This window comes from Halichoeres trimaculatus, unplaced genomic scaffold (genome assembly GCF_033239565.1).
Source record: "Halichoeres trimaculatus isolate MK-OKI-2021-1 unplaced genomic scaffold, fHalTri1.1 fHalTri1_scaffold_14, whole genome shotgun sequence".
NCBI lineage: Eukaryota > Metazoa > Chordata > Actinopteri > Labriformes > Labridae > Halichoeres > Halichoeres trimaculatus.
This window is the reverse complement of record NW_027437192.1, coordinates 16,630,386-16,647,880: the sequence shown is the minus strand read 5'-3', so window position 1 is coordinate 16,647,880 and position 17,495 is coordinate 16,630,386. Positions and strand designations below refer to the sequence as shown.

Here is a 17,495-nt window from a genome sequence, read left to right as displayed (position 1 = left end):
TCTAAAACAGTGAGCTTATCTGTTAACTGAAAAACACTTTCTGACAGGAAGTGAGGAAAACACCTGGTAATGGTGTTTTATTTATGCTATAGTGTATAATTTATTTTTCTTTTCTTTAAGTGTCACAGAAATCCAAAAGCTTTCTGCCTGCCCGCTGAGAACTTGTTTAAAAATTCCTAACTTTAAAAGAGTTCATAAACCCTGGTTAGTTGAGCAGCCATTCAGTTGTGCTCATATTTATTTATTCTAAAGCTAAATCTACTTTTTTTTTTTTTGGAGGAGGACTCAGTTTACTGGTTTCTATTTTCTATGTGATTATCATTTTAATTAGGGATGTTCCGATCAGATCGCGTGATCAGAATCGGGGGTGATGACTTCTTTTTTTTAATGACTTGGGGATGGGGGATCGGAAAAAGCATGGGGCCATCGTTCTTGTTTTTAATTAAAATGTGTATAATAGCACATCATCATTCATTTTAGAATAGAACTTTATTTGTCATTAGGGATGGGTACCTTTCACATTTGAAACGGTACGGTACCGATGCTCTGTACCTGGTAATCGGTACAGGTACTCAACGGTACCAAGTTTTGGTACTTTTTTGTGTTTATGACGTAAAAAATATCAATTTGTTTAACAATTAAATATAAAAAAAATTCAATTTAACAAATGTATTCTTCAAAATATAACCTTGCAATGCGGTGTTCATGTCCAGCATGGAAAATCTCCTACTCTTCCACTCCCTCACAGTCACAAGGATGCTTTTAGGTACCTAAACATGGTACCTTTTGGTTTTACATGAATCGATACCCGGTTCTTTTGACAGAATTCGGTCGGACTCGGTACCTATAAAAGTACCTGATTCGGTACCCATCCCTATTTGTCATTATAACAAGTACAACAAAATTGCAATCTTATTGTCACACACATACAAGGTAATCTTGTAGTTCACCACTGAGAAGCTTTATTTTTATTTTGTTGATCCAATGCTGCACTAAGTGGAGACAAAAAGCTATATCCATTTTGGCTAGAATGATACCTTCATTTAAATAAAATAAAAAAAACTCAGAGGACAACTTGTAGGAGTTTTTTTTCTTTTCTTTTTTTCTCAATACATTGCTAAAAGATCGGATCAGGAAATATCGGGATCGGCAGATACTCAAAATAAAAAAATTGTAATCGGATCGGGAGCAAAAAACGTGATCGGGACCTCCCTAATTTTAATCTTCTGTATTCACAGAAGCTCTGCTTCAGAATGAGTGTCTCCATTTAGCATCCACCAGAAACTTTAGGGCTTTATTCACGCTGTGGTTAAAAGTGAACTGAATGTGATTTATTCTCTCAAATGTGACACATATCTGCTTTTTTTCTGACTGTGTGAACAGCACAACTCACATTGAATGTGACATTTTCAACTCAGGCCACTTTCAGATGTGGTGCTGAATACATATCAGGATTTTTTTGTTTGTTTTTTGCTTTCTTTTTTTTTCTGAAGTGAAGTGTGGTCTGAACAGTCAGGTTGCATTTAAAGCAATTTTGACGTAATTCTGGAGCGACACGCAACACGCTGCCACCACACATTATTTTCAACATAAGACTGTAAATGAGACTAACGGCTGCCCCCATGTTAGTTTCTGTAAACACAGTTCACACTTTAGGAGTGTGAGCTATCCACATCGCAGTCTCCAGACAGGCTGCATTTACATTTTCAAAAATGTAACTGAACAGCCAAACAAAAAATTTGGGTCTGAGCAATAAACTGGAATTGAACGTTAAGACCTGCAGCATGAGCATAACCTATGATACCTACATCTGATGGCTGTGTGCCATTTGTGGATTTACAGTATACTGTATACTGTATGCAGTTAACCACTAATTCAACTTTGTAAGACCAACATTGATAATGATCTGATAGTTCCGATTAGGCTGAGATTTGTGTTTAGGTAACTTCAGACTTTTCTAACTTTAAATTTTACTATAGGATTATAAATGCCTAAATGTGTGGTGAGTACATCTCTAACACTAATAAGAATTAAAGTTTAACTGCAGACCTCAGTGTTTTTACAACCAGCAGTCAGAGTTTCTGGCAAAACAATAAATGTCTCCGAACTGTTTTCAAACTGTATTTACTGTATTTCCCTTTATGTGATTTTAGCTCATGTTTAGCAAAAAATCCACAGGCCTACCAGCATTGATGATGTAATACATGCACATAGCATAGAATTGAGTTGAATAGATCTGGTTTTTGTCAGTCATATCTAATCTAACTCACTGAGTCTGTGTCGAACTGAAACCTGGTTATTTTAAACGTCCAGCCAGCAGCTGATTGCAAAACGTTTTGCCAGGACATGTAAACAAAGGCCTTTATCATTGCATGTGGTTAATGGCCACTTCAGACACCTACCTCACTGGGTTGGTGAAAAGCATTAACAATCTCCATGGAGCTAATGAATGATGCAGGTGGTGTCCTGTATGCTTTTATGGATCATACATGACCTTGAGTCTGTTTCATAACCACTGGGTTGCCTCCAAAGCAGATCTGGTTATCTAACCAAAGTTGAAGATGCTTTAGTGTCTTGAAGAAGACATCGTGCTGCCATGAACACCTCCAGTTTTGTACTTTGAGTGTTCAGCCAAGAGAGAGGCTCTGTTACCAGGAATGAAACCAGAGGAGCTGCAGGAGTGGGCGAGTATTTTTCTGATTCTTTTTTCACCCAACCTATGAACTACCTGAACGCCCCTACGATGAATCATTATAAGGTGTCAAAATTAACACCAATAATGTGGTTTTTCAACCACAAGTGTTATATCACCGTGTCTTTTGGCTGTGGTGTAGACACGGACAGTTATGAAACGCTGAACTGAAGCTTGACTTTTGAAGTCAGTTTATTTTTAAAGCCCCAAACCACAAATAAGCCTCAAAAACCCTCCACCCTGAAACCTTTGATCTAGATAAGAAAAACCTCATCTTAAAAGAAATCTCTTTGATGGGGGGAAAGTGTCAAACCTCTGGGAACGTATATACTTGCACTTAAAAGCACAAAGCAAATAAGAAACTCAATAGTAGTTTAACTCAGTTTAACTTTATTTCAAGATGGATGATAGATGTGGGTTTTTAGAAATTAGAGTGAACAAGCACGGAGAATTCAGAGAGGTCATAATAAAAACAAAAAAGCCACACATGTTTAACAGGATTGTGTTCAAGCTGATAACAGTTTTAAGAGCAGTGACTGAAAGTCTGTGCATTGAACATCTGTTTGATACTCCAGTGTGTGAGTCATCAGGGCACGTCTGCACACACAGAGCACTCTGGGCATGTTGTTGTGTCTGACCCGAGTCAGGAACCCCAGCTGCTGTCGTCTCAAAGGATTAGACAACTTCTTTCATCACATGGATACACAGATAGCATGAGTGTGTGCTTGCGTTTGCATGTGTGAGTGTGTGTTTGCTTGTTCATATCAGCTGGTTAATGACTTGCTTTTGTGTGTTACTGAAGTATCTCTGAATGGGTTAGTTATGCTCGGGGCTCCATGATGTCTAAAACTGAATCATAGCTCTGAATGTTATCACAGCTATTGATGAAGGTGCTGTTGGCACTTTATATGACCCTTGAGATCTGCTTACAAACTTTTTTTGAGCACATTTTTCTTACAAAGTGGACAAGAGTTGATGAAAGAGTAAGTGTCCTGCAGCATAAAAAGCATTAAAAGTGCGGTGAGAGCATAAAGAGTTTAAGTCTAAGCTAGCGGGATGTTTTAACGCACATTTTAAAATTCGTTGGCCTTCCCCCAATTCTTATCTTTATACATAAGATCAGACAGTATTAGTTAATACTTATATTTATGCATCTGTAGTGGTGAAGTAGGAAAAGTTTTGAAACTCTAATCTTTAAAAAGAAAACAGTTCAGACACTGCAGGTATATGTGTATAAATATATATATATGTAATAGTTTCTTCATCCCCCTTTCTGCGACAGAGACTGCAGCGAGCAGCCGCATGAGACACGTCGCTCCTTTATCTCTCCTCCTGCTCCTGTCCTCCTCCTTTGATCTCCCTCCTTTTTTTTCTTTCCTCAGGCTGTTTCTTGTTGTGCTCTTTTGTCCATCTGGAGCTCTATTCCCTTTGCAGGCACTGCAGGTGTGTTAGTGTGCGTGAGTGTGTTAGTGTCTTAAGGTGCTGTTCAGTTTTTACAGTGGGAGATCACTTTAAGTGTAAGCTCACATTCTTCTTTTGTCTCATTGTTATTAATTACAAAGCACCACTTATTCTGAAGACAGGAAGAGCAATACATCCTCTGGATGTGCCAACAGGATCTGTCTGTGCAGGTGTGGATTTGTGAATGGATGTGTGAGATAATTCAGCGGTAGCTGTCAATTACAGAATGTCCAACTATCAGTTGATCACAGGAACACACCTAAATGCTTTTCTGCAGTTTAACATGGATCATTGGTGTCTTCATGAAATGGTAGTAACATGTTTTGGTCCAAAAAGCCAATAAATCAAGCACAGCAGCATTGTTTCCAGGCTCTAATAGCCCCTCGGTTCAGAACGCTCTGATTTAGTGAACGTGACCTTCATATGTAAATGAGACACCGTTGATACCGTCCCGCTCTTCCACTCTCCACTGAGAACGGCACCATGTAACCATGACGACCGAGCTCTGAGTGCGCAATGTTTAGAAGACAGCGAAGCTCGTTTACTGTAACATTACAGGCTAAAACAACAGGCTAACCGCAGCTAAAGTTAGCTGGGGAGAGGAGTGTGCGGGGAGGGTGTTCGGGGGTATCTGCTCTGGTGGACCAGTCAGGTCAGACTTGCTCCTGATTGGTCGAATAGGGGAATCGCTGATGTCGGCAAATCCCCAAAATCCAAACAGCTCGTTTAAGGTCAGGATTTTACATTCACAAGCACTACTAAGTACAGATTTTGTCATTAAATATCACATTTTGTGGGCTGGGAGGAAAGCCAAAGACCCACAAATTTCACTAAAAGACTTAATAAAGTGATTTTTGCATAATATGGGACCTTTAATGGTTCACACATGCAGTTATATTCTTTAAATGATATGATTCTTTAAATGTGATCAGAGGGAAACATTTCGCGGCTGGAATTTGAATTGAAACGCATGTATTTTACATGCTGCTGATTCGCTCTGTTAGATGGTACATGCACAATAACATATCTTGTACTAAGCACAGTTGTATGTTTTCAGTGTGGTCATATTTTGTTTCCAGCCTTTGTATCTTTTGCTTAAGTCTGTGCTGACTGGGTTTCAGTGACTGTTCTGCACAGACTTTTGAAGCTAAAAAAAACGCATCCAGTATCCACTCAGTTGACACTTTGTCTCTTTTTTTTCTCCCTCAGGAGGCAGTGGGGAGAGTTTGTTTGAAGGAAAGAGGAAGAGACGTGTTGGTGTTGCGGAGAGTGACATCATCAGTGACGTCACCATCTGACCGGCCATCGCCCACATCGTCGGGGGGTGGGTCCAGAGAGGAGGACTGTGACAAGAGGTTAGTCCCTTTTCCTCTATAATAAGAGCTTTCAAACCAGCAGAGGCAACAAAAACATAATGATGGTGCTCCTCCCTCTTGTTTTGAGTTTGTGTTCACTTTAGGTGCTCAGGTTGCAACCACACTGTCCTGCATGAGCATGCAAAATACAAGTGTGTGTGTGTGTGTGTGTGTGTGTGTGTGTGTGTGTGTGTGTGTGTGTGTGTGTGTGTGTGTGTGTGTGTGTGTGTGTGTGTGTGTGTGTGTGTGTGTGTGTGTGTGTGTGTGCGCGTGTGTGTGTGTGTGTGTGTGTGTGTGTGTGTGTGTCTAAGATAATGTATGCCTTAGCTTCTGGCACAGAGAGGGATGAAGAGAATGGCTTTTTTGTTCAGCTGAAAGGGAAACAAAGATGACACCAAGACTGGTTCACTTCCCTCTGTATATCAGTGAATGGGTTTAGGATCACATCTTTGTGTTGTGCACATATGTGTGATATGTGTGTCTTCTTTTGTGCAACTGCTTTTCCTCAGTTAGTGTGTGCGTGTTTGCTTGTATTAAAGCTAGTTTGTGCCAAGACCTGAGGCACAATGCAGGGAGTGTCAGTGACAGGCAGGTTAAGTGTGAGTGTGTGTGTGTCTGTGTGTCTGTGTGTGTATATGTGTGTGTATATATACACAGTGCTCAGCATCTTAAGCAATCAGTTCCCTTTTGAGTGCTACTGGAGCAGCTGTCAGAGAAAGGGTTTTATCTCTGGAGCTCTGAGCTGACAGGGGCAGACGGCTCTGCAACTTACCCCCACACGAGAGCTCCCTTCCTGGCCCTGCAGAGCTCAGATGAGGGCTGATCTCCTGGAAGTGTTTGGATATGAGGATGACCACCAAGCTAGCTACACTTGCAGAAGCAGAGGAAGATGTAGATGATGAAGATGATGGGGATGAAGATGATGAAGATAGCAGCCACGATGAAGACGAAAGCAGTGCAGACACTATTACATTTGATGTTCCTCATTTCCGCTACATTGATGACGATGATGTGGAGAATGAGGCAGAGCAGAGAGAGGAGAGATGGAGGAATGCTAGTGGGCATGCTTGGTTTCCATGCCCTCCTGAGGAAGACTGTCATGACTCCTCGTCTTACAGGTATGTGGTCGTGTCTGGGACGCCTCTCAAGATCTTGGAGCACCTGCTAAGTGACCTGAGGTTGGATGACCAAAGAGGGGCACCAGAGAGCAAGGAGAGTGGTGAGTTTGTCTGCACACACACACCCAAACCGACATGAGGAAACCGTGTTTTGTACAACTTTGATTAACTGTCCTCATAATCATGAGGCAGCCATGTTTCTGATGTCATACACAGGGTGATATTCTGCTACTTTTTGGTTTCTGGTTGTGTAAAAGTAGAAAATCTGACAAAAAGTTTTCACTTCTTTTACTTTTAGGACCACAAATCATTCAAGCAATCAGTCACTTCCTAGCTAACAATGCTGTTTGGCAGTGTGACAAGACTTGAAAGTGAAGGCGTAAGCTTACTGCCATGCTAGCAAGCTAACAGTTATGTTAGGGATTAGATAATAATAGCTAGCTTTAGCTGATGTAACCTAGCTGTCAATTACTTGTGAGATGTCAAGAATTGGTTTTATCGTGAGTTATTTTTAGTTAAGTAGATCTGGATTGATAAAAATTTCTTTTTTTAGACAATTTGCTGGAAATACAGCAGACAAGGACAAGATCAAAGAAACAAAATCTAGTGACATAAAAGATTTAAAAAAATCAATTATGATATTACTTTTTGCTGTTTTACTAAAGAATGTTTAAAACCTGGCAGCTCCCCACCCTCTCATTCCAAGAATGTACTTTTCACCACATGACAAGTCCAAACACAGCTCAGCCCGGACCTTTTTCTGTCTCTCTTATTTTTCTCAAATGGGAGCCCAAACGTGGGAGGTGTGCTCCCCACCTCTATTATAACCAACCTGTGTGTGTTTGGCTGCATGAGTCAGTCAGCCCTCTCACCACAGCCAGGTGCAAGTATGCAGTCACTCAGCCGTGTCATCGCCTGTAGATATGAGGGGCACTCGAGGGGTTAAACACTTTAATGAGTCTGTCAAACGATTTGCCTCAGGCTGTTGCAGACACACTTTTCTGATTCGCTGTTAACCATCATGTAAGATTGTTTTTAAAACACTAACACCCACAAGCTACTTGCTTCTTTATCATCGCAGCAGTTACACTTTACAGCTGCTGTATACTCAGAAATGCTGTCTAACCTTGGGTTTTGTTTGGTTTATTTCTTTGGAGCTTTGCAGTGATCATAGAAAAGGAAGGGAAACATAAAATCAATTTTAATGTTTTTTTACCTTTAGCCAAGGAGGTTATGTTTTTGGGAGAGTTTGTCTGTTTGTTTGTCTGTAAACAACATAACTCAAAAAGTAACAAACAGATCTTAATGAAATTATCAGGACATGTTCAAAATGGGATAAGGAAAAAGTGATTATATTTTGGAGCTAATCTGGATCACTGTCTGGATCCAGGACTTTTTTTAAGGATTCTTTAGCATTGTGAGATAGAGCTGTTTTCACCATATGTGTTTATAACTCCATGATGAATGGTAGGTTTGCTTTGCAAAACAATACAAGACAAGGTCACCATAATTTCTGACAGATGTAAAAGTACGATGCAGATCCTGACAATATTCTGGATACTAAGATCCAGAATATGAAATATGTACTGGGTCATCATAATTTTCAACACTGTCAGGAAACGAATTATCGTACAAACCTGCAACTAACACCAAATTGTAGCAGACAGTCTGCTAAAAGGGAGTATAACATTAAAGTAGGACTAAAGTGCTGCTTGACAATCGCAATATGCTTGGCGGAGGACTGCGCTCTCTGAGTGCTTTTCTAGTTTTATCGTAATATTTTCATGTAAATAGTTACCTCACAGTAATTTTGTTTTAGTTTTGTAAGTATGACTCTGTTTTGTTTAGAAACCCTTTGCCCAAACAGTTTACTACTAGTTTAGTCAAGTATGGGCAATTACAGGTCGTTAGTTCAGGCTTAACAGCAACTTGCAACTCAAAATGTCCACGGTTTCTTTTTCTTTGCCTTTCAGAGAAAAAAGCATACAAATGACAAAATGATGCCAGAAACAGATAGTATCAGAAATTTTGCATCTAAGTTTTTATTAAAACAATGGTTACACATTTTTCTCTATCACTTTTGGCCATCAGGTTCTTGTTTCTGTATTTTAATGAAAAAAAAAAAAAAAGTAGCTCCTGCCTTTTTCCACCGTCCTAAGACAAGGCATCTTTTATCGACTTCTCAGCTTCACCAGTTCCCAGCAGCCCACAGGGAGCCATCTCACTGAATTGCAGGAAGGGAATGAAGAAACAGAGAGAGAAAAAGAGAGGGATGAATGAGTGAAGGGAGAGAGGACTGAGGTGGTCTTTGTGAAGGAAGACCACCAGATTTTTTATTCACTCAAAGGAAGAGACTTCTTTCTAAAGAAGCAGGGCTGAAGATCAAAAGTCTGTGTGTGTTTCTGTGTGTGTGTGTGCACGTCTGTCTCTGTATCTGTGTGTGCTGAATAAGCATGAGGGTAACTGTGTGTGTGTTTTCTGTATGCATGCGTGTGTGTGTGTGTCTTAGAAGGCCCTCTAGGGTGTTGCTGAGCATCAGTGTGCCGTTTTAGCGGGCTTAGCCGTGCAGCATGTTGAACAGGCTCAAACACGCTTCCACAGAGAGAGAGAGCGATTACCCCAACCACCTCCTCCTCATGTACACACAAAAACACACACATACACAGACACACACACACATGCAACACAAAATACAGCAGCAGATTATTGCGATTAGTTCAGCACCTACACACACACACTCGCATTTCCCCCTTCTCTTCCTTTCTCTCCCACAAGAGATAAAGTCCCCAAGGTCAGAAGTGAATGAGTTATTCATCAGGGTGCTGTGTGAGTGTGAGTGTGTGTGTGAGTGTGTGTGTTTGACTTTGTGCGTGCCAGCGGGCAAACGCAGAGGGCATATGTTGAAGATGAAAATGGATATTTATCATCCTGGACTGCGTAGTGTAGGAGGAGAGAAGTCGCTAGAGGAAATGAACCTGGTGAGGGGGAGAGAATGAAATATGAGATTGTAGAGATGGAGGAAAGATCGTCTGAGAGAAACACAAGGCAGGGAATGACAGCTGGTCAAGTAGCTCTACAGATTGAGGGGAAAAAGGCTCAAATAGGAGAAATAACAGTAAGTCAGCAGGGTTTTTGAAAAAGTGATGAGCTCAGTCAGACCTGCCTAAAAATATTTCTCTGGAGAAGTTGTGTTTTTATTTCCAAAGAGAAGACGGTTGATCAAATATTGATGTCGTGGCCTCTGTTCAGTCTTCTATAATTGATTTCTTTGCTCTCCGCCTGACAGATCCATATTTGGGTCACACATTTTCCCAGGCAAATAGTTTGACACCACACACACACTCACACACACATACACACACTTAAAGACACACACACATGCAACAGCTCCCTCACACCACCAACAATGGCTCATTACCCATCTGCCATGAGGGCTGTTTATATTCAGTTTTTAGCCATTGAACACCTGCTGAGTCTCTCGCTCACACACACGCACACACACACAGTTGCAGTTGGCTCTACTTTGATGGATTTCTTCTTCTACAAACTGGGTTTGTTGTTTTGTGTGTTTGAGCCAAAAGAGAGAAGAGCCTGTATCTGTTGTGGTAATAGGAATCTTTGCATAGTTAGCCAATATGTGTTTCATATATTTCAGTGTTTCATGAAACAAAATAATCACCAAAAGGGAGTATCTTCTTTGTGAAAACTGATAAAAGAAGAGAGTTTAAAATTTGAATAGAGATGATCTGCTACATTAGGAGCTTATGTGAGCATAGATGGAAATGAAACATGCTAATATAATGTATCTATTTGTGCCGCTGGAAATGATGGTCAACATCACTGTGTGGTCAGGCTAGCCAGCTGTCAGCAATAAACAACCACCAGCCAATTTTTCTTTCCCTTGTGTTACATTGTCTACATTCCAGTTAGCAACTTGGGCAGCAACTTCACGTTCAGCTCAAAATCAGAGGAACCTCTTTCCACTTAATGTGTCTGCGTGTATACAGTCATTTCTGGGAGAGTCTCAGTTTCACTTTAAACGTTAGGTCACACTGAGGCTTCACTATGATGCTGTTTTCTCTCCTTTCACGCAGATATCTCTTTACGGTGGTTGATAAGTTGGAGTCAAGCTGGCAGTGTTTTGCTACCAAGAGGCAACACACGGTTAAGAAAAATGAAGGCTATGCAGAAGTGCTAAAAGTTGCTGGTCATGGAGGATCCGCTTGAGGTGGCAGCAGAAAGATCAGACATCGATTTTTTCTAACTCTGCAGTTTAGAGAATATTAGGATCGTCTGATTGTCCAGTCAGAGGCACAGCTCAGCCCACATGACTGAGGGATGCCCTATAGCTGTTAGCAAGGAAGTTCAAGGCCCACATCATATCCGAAATGGCCAAGTCCGACTGGCTTCATTTCACTGTACGAGGAACGGCAGGTTTATTAAAATTTAATTGTGCCGAAACCCGATCCATACCGATACAGTAGGCAACATAGTAAAACTGTCACAAATCTAGGCTGAACCCAACAGCAGACAGAGTCCAAGATGGTATTTTCAAAAGGTTTTTAATGAAAGTTCAGTGAGTCCTGTGAGGCTGGTTTTGTAGTTCGGACTGAGGTGATCAGGCAGGTAACTGGGGTTGTAGATGATTCCTGGAGACAGGGAGAACAGACGTCAGGCAGGTTGAAGTCAGATAAAGATCTTGCAAGAATCCAAGGAAAAAGTTTTCTTCAATTCTTAGACTGGACTTGGCCACAAAGAAAACAAACCGTATGGCGCAACGATCCGGCAGGGACTGGATGGCAGCACCGGGTTATGTAGGCAGTGGTGATTGGATGATTAACCAGCAGACGTGCTGATTGCAGTCTCAGCTCAGGTGTGGAGCGAGAGAAAGAGACAGAGCAGAAAGGGGAGGGGGAAACAAAAACACACCAGGCACTCCTCACTCACACTAAAATTCAGAAAACAAACAAAAACACACACTTAAAAGTACACAGGGGTCACAGAGCAGGGACTGTGACAAAAACATAAAAACAAAAAAAAACATTCTCAATTTCAAGCCATTTATGAAATAGCGTTGCAACAACCTGAGTGGGATATGTAATGACATGGTATGTAAGGATGCACTGATCCAACTTTTCTGGTTCCGATACCGATACCAATGCCTGGGCTTTGGGTATCAGTCCATCTTGATACTGATCTGATACCTGTGTTAGATAATAACCTGCATGCCCTTTTATACCCTGTAGACTGGTAATGCAGCAAAAAAAAAGTGCATCAAAGGTAACATTTTCAATAAAGAAGCCAAGAGCGCCATTTAAAAAAAGAAATGGAGCTGTTTGCCTGGATCGACACTATTGATCAGCCCCTTTCCCACCGATACCAATCCAGCTTTGAAGGGCACCGATACACCAATACCCGATACCAGGATCGGTATCAGTGCATCCCTAGTTGCTACACAGTTTAAATACACGTATCAACATTAGCCCCAGTTTTTTAAATTAGAATAGCCAATCATAGTTCAGGATTTTTGACCTCTGACTGCTAACTCTGACATTAAGTTGATAACCTTCTAGAAGAGATGAAGTCTGCAAAGATACCAAAAATATTGTCCCACTGAATGCGACTTAATACCACAGACTCTGAGGAAGAGATGTTTTGGTGCTGCTATGATAAACACATCAACACTTTTTATGCTAATATTGCTAATGTGGCAGCAAAGAGATGCATTAAGTGTCCAGCTGACACAGAATAGCTTTAGAATTCGTTTAGAGTCGTGATTCTGGCTGACTGATGACTGTAAGCCCAATACTCGCTTTCACTTTGGTCTCCATCCAACTCCTGGGGGAAACATCCTGCTCCTTAGTGGCTAAGTGCTCCACTCTGTTCACTAGCTTGTCACTAACTTTGTCTTGTCTGCTTATGGTGCTGAGCAGGTAGTGTGCAGAGAAATTATGATGGTCTTTTTCACTGGGAATCAGGGTCTTGTTTCAGACAAAAGTGCTGTCATGACGGTGAACAGAGGAAAGGGTGCACAGTTGATCAAAAACGAGCTGAAAGAAGGGCTCTTTGGAGCTGAGAGCAACTGCTGATCATTCACTGTTTTAACAAAACAGGTGTGAACTCTTACATAACTTCTTTTATTTGATCCTGTTTGCCAGAAAATGATTAACGAGAACAAATTTAAAGCAACTTGAAGGTAAACAAAGGCATAAATGGAAGGATAGATCTTCAAGTGAATGGTTTAACTCTATTTCTAAAGATATAAAGTGGCTAACACAAAGGAGATGTATGCTGTAGGAAAAAACAGAATACAGAAAAATAATTTCAAGATACTTTACAGTTTTATTTACGAGATTAAGTAATAAGATTAAAAGTCCTGATGATGTCTTTTCTGTGTTTCAGAAATGCTGCTGGATGACTTCCTGTTGACCTACCTGGTGTTCATGTCCACCAATGACCTTTGTCAGGCTCTGCTGGGACAATATCCTTACTGGAAATACACCCACACTCATAGCCACACACACACCTTTTTTTTTATCCTCCTTATTGTCCGTCTGTCTCCTTAACGGCTCTCACCTATAGCAGCACTCGCTGTAGGGGTCAGGAGGAGGGCAAAGACGCCCTCTTCAGGAAGCGCAAGGTACTTCAACTGGTCTCCCACTGGAGCCGACTTTACAAGGACTTCCTTAAGGAAGAGGAGCATGTCCGGAGCTTCATGAAGGTAAAGGACTACGTCTCTGCACCATCATGTCTGGCTCTTCCTCTCTCTGCTCACTCTGCTGTCATGTATTTGAATTTTTTACGATTTAGATTCTCTGATGTCCTTTCACATGTCTCATCCATCTTCATCTGCCATCCCATTCCCTCTTGAAGGAGGTTGTCCTTTGTGTCCTACACAGGCAGAACATCAAATATATTGTGAAAACAGAAAAGCTTAGCTCTGTGTGTGTGTGTGTGTGTGTGTCCCTAATCTATTTATTGAGCTGATTTTTTTTTTGAGATCTCCCACCAGAGAACCCTGTTTATGTTTTTGTCTCTGCTTCCTTCCAAAGTGATTCAAAATATTAAACTGAGTCCTTTTTTATGCAAAGGAAAGATAAGTACGAGGGCTAGGACAATATGCTATTCTTGCGATTCAATTCTATTACCATTTTTTGGGTTGCTGATTCGATTTAAATTGCAATTCTTCAATATTTATGATTTTTCTGATTTTTAGCTTGCTTTTTAACACCAGACCATGTGAAATAGTGAAATGATGATAATGCCTACAGACTATATCAGGAGGCATATTTTCCCATAAAATGCACATCACATGAATCAGAGAGACACATTTCACCCTCTGCTGGAGAAAAGTGGGAACTTTTTTCCAACCCAGTTCCTAAACAAAGACCGACTGAAATGAAGAATTTGAATTTGAAAAAAAGTAATTTTTTTGACTAAGTTCTGATTTTAATATTGTCAAACAAAAAAGCCTGATATATCAATTTTCTTTTTTTTTCTCCCACCACTAATAACTACAATTTAATTTACTTAAGGCTAGTCTTTTTCTGTTAAAGTTGAACACACAATGACCTTAATGATAAATATCATGTGATGCATCTTTAACAAGTATTTGTGCCTTTAAATTGTATCATCTTTATCATAGTCATGATAAGTGACCACCTTAACACCCCCCTCTTATGGTTTGTCTGGCCTCCCAGGTCAGTTTTTTCTTAAAGTTTGGAGTTCAGAAATTATGAACTGCTTGTTGATGTACTTAGAAATGGTGTAGCCCATGGAATCCAGGCTCAAAAAAATACATTTTGTTATCATGTTAGTGATAACCCCCAGTCAGAAAAATTTTGAAGTGTGAAAAACTGCAGTTCTTCAAGAATCAGCTTGAGGCTGGTAGGGGAAATTTCAGAAACCACATACACACCAAGCCAAAAAGGCAGATTTATACAGTAAAACAAAAATATGTTTGCATCCTGGTAAACATCGCCTGTCAGTACACACTGTACAGGGGGAGGATTTTTGATACTCATCTAAAGGCATGAGACACTTGACTGATTGGCAGGAACCCTTTAGACGTCTCTCTTCACCTCTTTACCTCTTTGCCTCATCCAAACTAGAACAACGTTGAGTTCAGCATTTACAGAAAACCCACGTTAATGACGAGCCTCAAAATTTCAGAAACAAATGTGAATTCACAACTTCATGGGTTCCACCTGAGGGCGGCCTGTCTAACAAATGATCTCACCTGTGTAGGCTATGGACAGAATGAAGTACACTGTGAACAACGTGGCATTTAAAACCAGCTCATAGTGGTTTCTACTGTCACGGTTACATGAAAACTCTGCACTCCTCTGAGTTTTTGTTTCATCTCTCCCTGAAGCAGCTGAACAGAATTTAATTCATGTAACAACTGTGACACCAAAAACAAACTCAAAGAACCCATCCACACACACATGCACATGCACACACACACACACACACACACACGAATCTTGCGTCCCTCTGTAACCCCACGGCTGCATAGCACTGCGCTGTGTTGCCACGGAAACCAAAGTGCGAGGGTTGGCATGGGTAATCTCATATGGAGTGCGTAACCCAGGTGATAGTTGCCTAGTAACAGAGAAATGAGAGGGGAATTGGGATGGGAGACGATGGCGGGTCAGTGTCAGGGATAAGCAGGTGTGTGTGTGTGTGTGTGTGTGTGTGTATGTATGCATGCCCATGCAAGTTGTTATTGTTTTTCTGCATTCATGTGTCTTTATTGTTTTACACACACCAGTGTGCGTGACTCATCAGCCTTTAAAGTACAGGATACATCTCTCCCTGATGTTTCTTTAATGTGAGCAAGCTACGCTTAATGCACAGACTGTAATATTAATGCTAAGTAGTGTTATAACGTTGGTTCAGATCTTCCTCATTCACTCATGATGACTCTACTGATCTAACCTTGTCCCATTCTTTTTAACTAAATAAAAGCCAGCTCTAAAATAGAACTACCTTTTAAAGATGCTGTGAAGAGGATCTGTTTTAATTCGGCTGCAGTGCCACCTTCTGGCCTGGAGTCTCATGCACACTGTCGTGAAGATGTGACTTTAACCAGACATGTGTTTGTTTTGGAACAAATTTTCTTTGTTTAAGTAAACTTTTTACCAGATCCAACTCCACTGGGTAAGGTATTTATCAACAGTCAGGTAGAGCTACGCTTTGAAATGTGACAACAATCAAACTTTGTCAGTTTGTACCGTAGTTTAGTAGCCGGCTATATTTAGCTCTAGAATAACTGCTGACTGTGGGTTGGAATGGACATTAGCACAAATTGATTAACCTAGGTTTTAGCCTTTGGCTTGTGCTCTATCTCTCTCCTGCTCTTCTGTCCTTTTTCTGTCTGACAGTTAGGCTCCAGTGTCCACCATCACTACAAAAATAATCACAGAAATCATTTTCAGCAGAGAATAACACAGATCTCTCTTCTCTCCACTAAACTTCATCAGCCAGTGTGGTGTTGTCATAAAAACTTAAAGGTGTCCTAAATCAGGTTGGTCCTGCTCGACCCGATCAGGAAGCTAAGAAGTAGCATTCAGGAATAATCTATATTGGCGCTGATAATCTCATTTCGACATGTGGATTAGGATCAGGAATAGACTACACTGCATTTCTTTCTTTTAAACTCCTTTATTTTATGTAAATACAGTTTTTAAATAACTTAATTGAAGTTGAAACAAGAAATAGAGCCCGCATACTAATGAAGTACCACAGGAGGTTTGTTTAACTCCAACATTACACCCACTGAACTTTGTCAGTAGGTTGACAATTTTTTTATTTTTTGAGGATAATAAAATGTATATTTAAATTTACACAGATATGAAGGCTGACATGCACCTCGGTGGTAGATGTGGTGTTTTTAAGAAGCCTGTGGTTGATGTTTTAGCAAGATGTACTATTCAGCAAACGTCACTCCCCCTCGTTAGAAGAACCACAGGTTGAATACTCCTGTTGACTTTTATCATCTGTTCATTTCTCATCGTTGTCTTTCTTCTTTCTCTTTCAGACTTTGTACAGGTGTGTTTTAGAAGACCTGTATGAGTTCCCCACGCTTGAAAAAGACCTGAAGGAATTCCAGAAGCTTCTGCGCCGCAGACAGTGAGTGTGGTTGTCCGTGCACATGAACAGTGCTGTGTTAGATACAGTCTTCTTCTCCATGTCTCTGTGTTCACATCTGTGCTTGTTTTTTGTCTTACAGCACTGTGGACGACTGTCCTCCTAACCAAAAGGTGAGTCTGGAAGAAGAGATGTTTCACTACATCCATGTCAGCTTAGCTTCACTTCTACTGCTAAAGGATGATAAAACGACAATTCCTAATGTTTCTGCTGTGAATGTGTTGTTTGTTGGATGAATTGTTTTTAATGTTGTAATGTGTCAAACTCTTACTCTCAGTGGACAGTACAACAGTGCTACATTTCTTCATACTCTGCTGTCTTTCTTCAGAGCAAGCAAACGCATCAGCAGCTGAGTTTAAAGGAAAACTGTTTACAGCTCCGAAGCCCACCAACAGAGACAAGAGAGGGTGAGTAAAATACACAAACCTATCCACTAGGCGCGCACACACACACACACACATACAGGGATACACTGCAGGAATGAACACTTTCATCCAGAATCACAGTCTGTGAATGGTTATTTTGTGGGGGGTGCGCATATGCAGAGAGCATCCATAAAACTGAACTCAAGTCTGTTTCTCTAGCTTCGTCTACATCGGCTTCACTCTGATTTTAAGTTCTTCCGTTTTATTTTCATTTACTGTCCAACAAACTACAACCCCCTAAGAGTTAAGGCCTTTAAAAAGTTGATAAAAACAGACAACTAGGAGGGCACCA

General features: G+C 40.7%; 1 protein-coding gene across 1 annotated transcript in view; it reads left to right on the top strand.

Moving 5' to 3' along the window:
- The window catches only part of rapgef5a (Rap guanine nucleotide exchange factor (GEF) 5a), a 69,287-nt gene that overhangs the window by 40,772 nt on the left and 11,020 nt on the right, over nucleotides 1–17,495 (top strand). Inside the window, exons 10-16 of the mRNA XM_074686548.1 lie at nucleotides 5,363–5,508; nucleotides 6,627–6,727; nucleotides 13,029–13,107; nucleotides 13,203–13,347; nucleotides 16,669–16,760; nucleotides 16,861–16,891; nucleotides 17,107–17,185. Coding sequence (XP_074542649.1) covers nucleotides 5,363–5,508; nucleotides 6,627–6,727; nucleotides 13,029–13,107; nucleotides 13,203–13,347; nucleotides 16,669–16,760; nucleotides 16,861–16,891; nucleotides 17,107–17,185 — 673 coding nt within the window. The remainder of the gene's footprint in view (nucleotides 1–5,362; nucleotides 5,509–6,626; nucleotides 6,728–13,028; nucleotides 13,108–13,202; nucleotides 13,348–16,668; nucleotides 16,761–16,860; nucleotides 16,892–17,106; nucleotides 17,186–17,495) is intronic.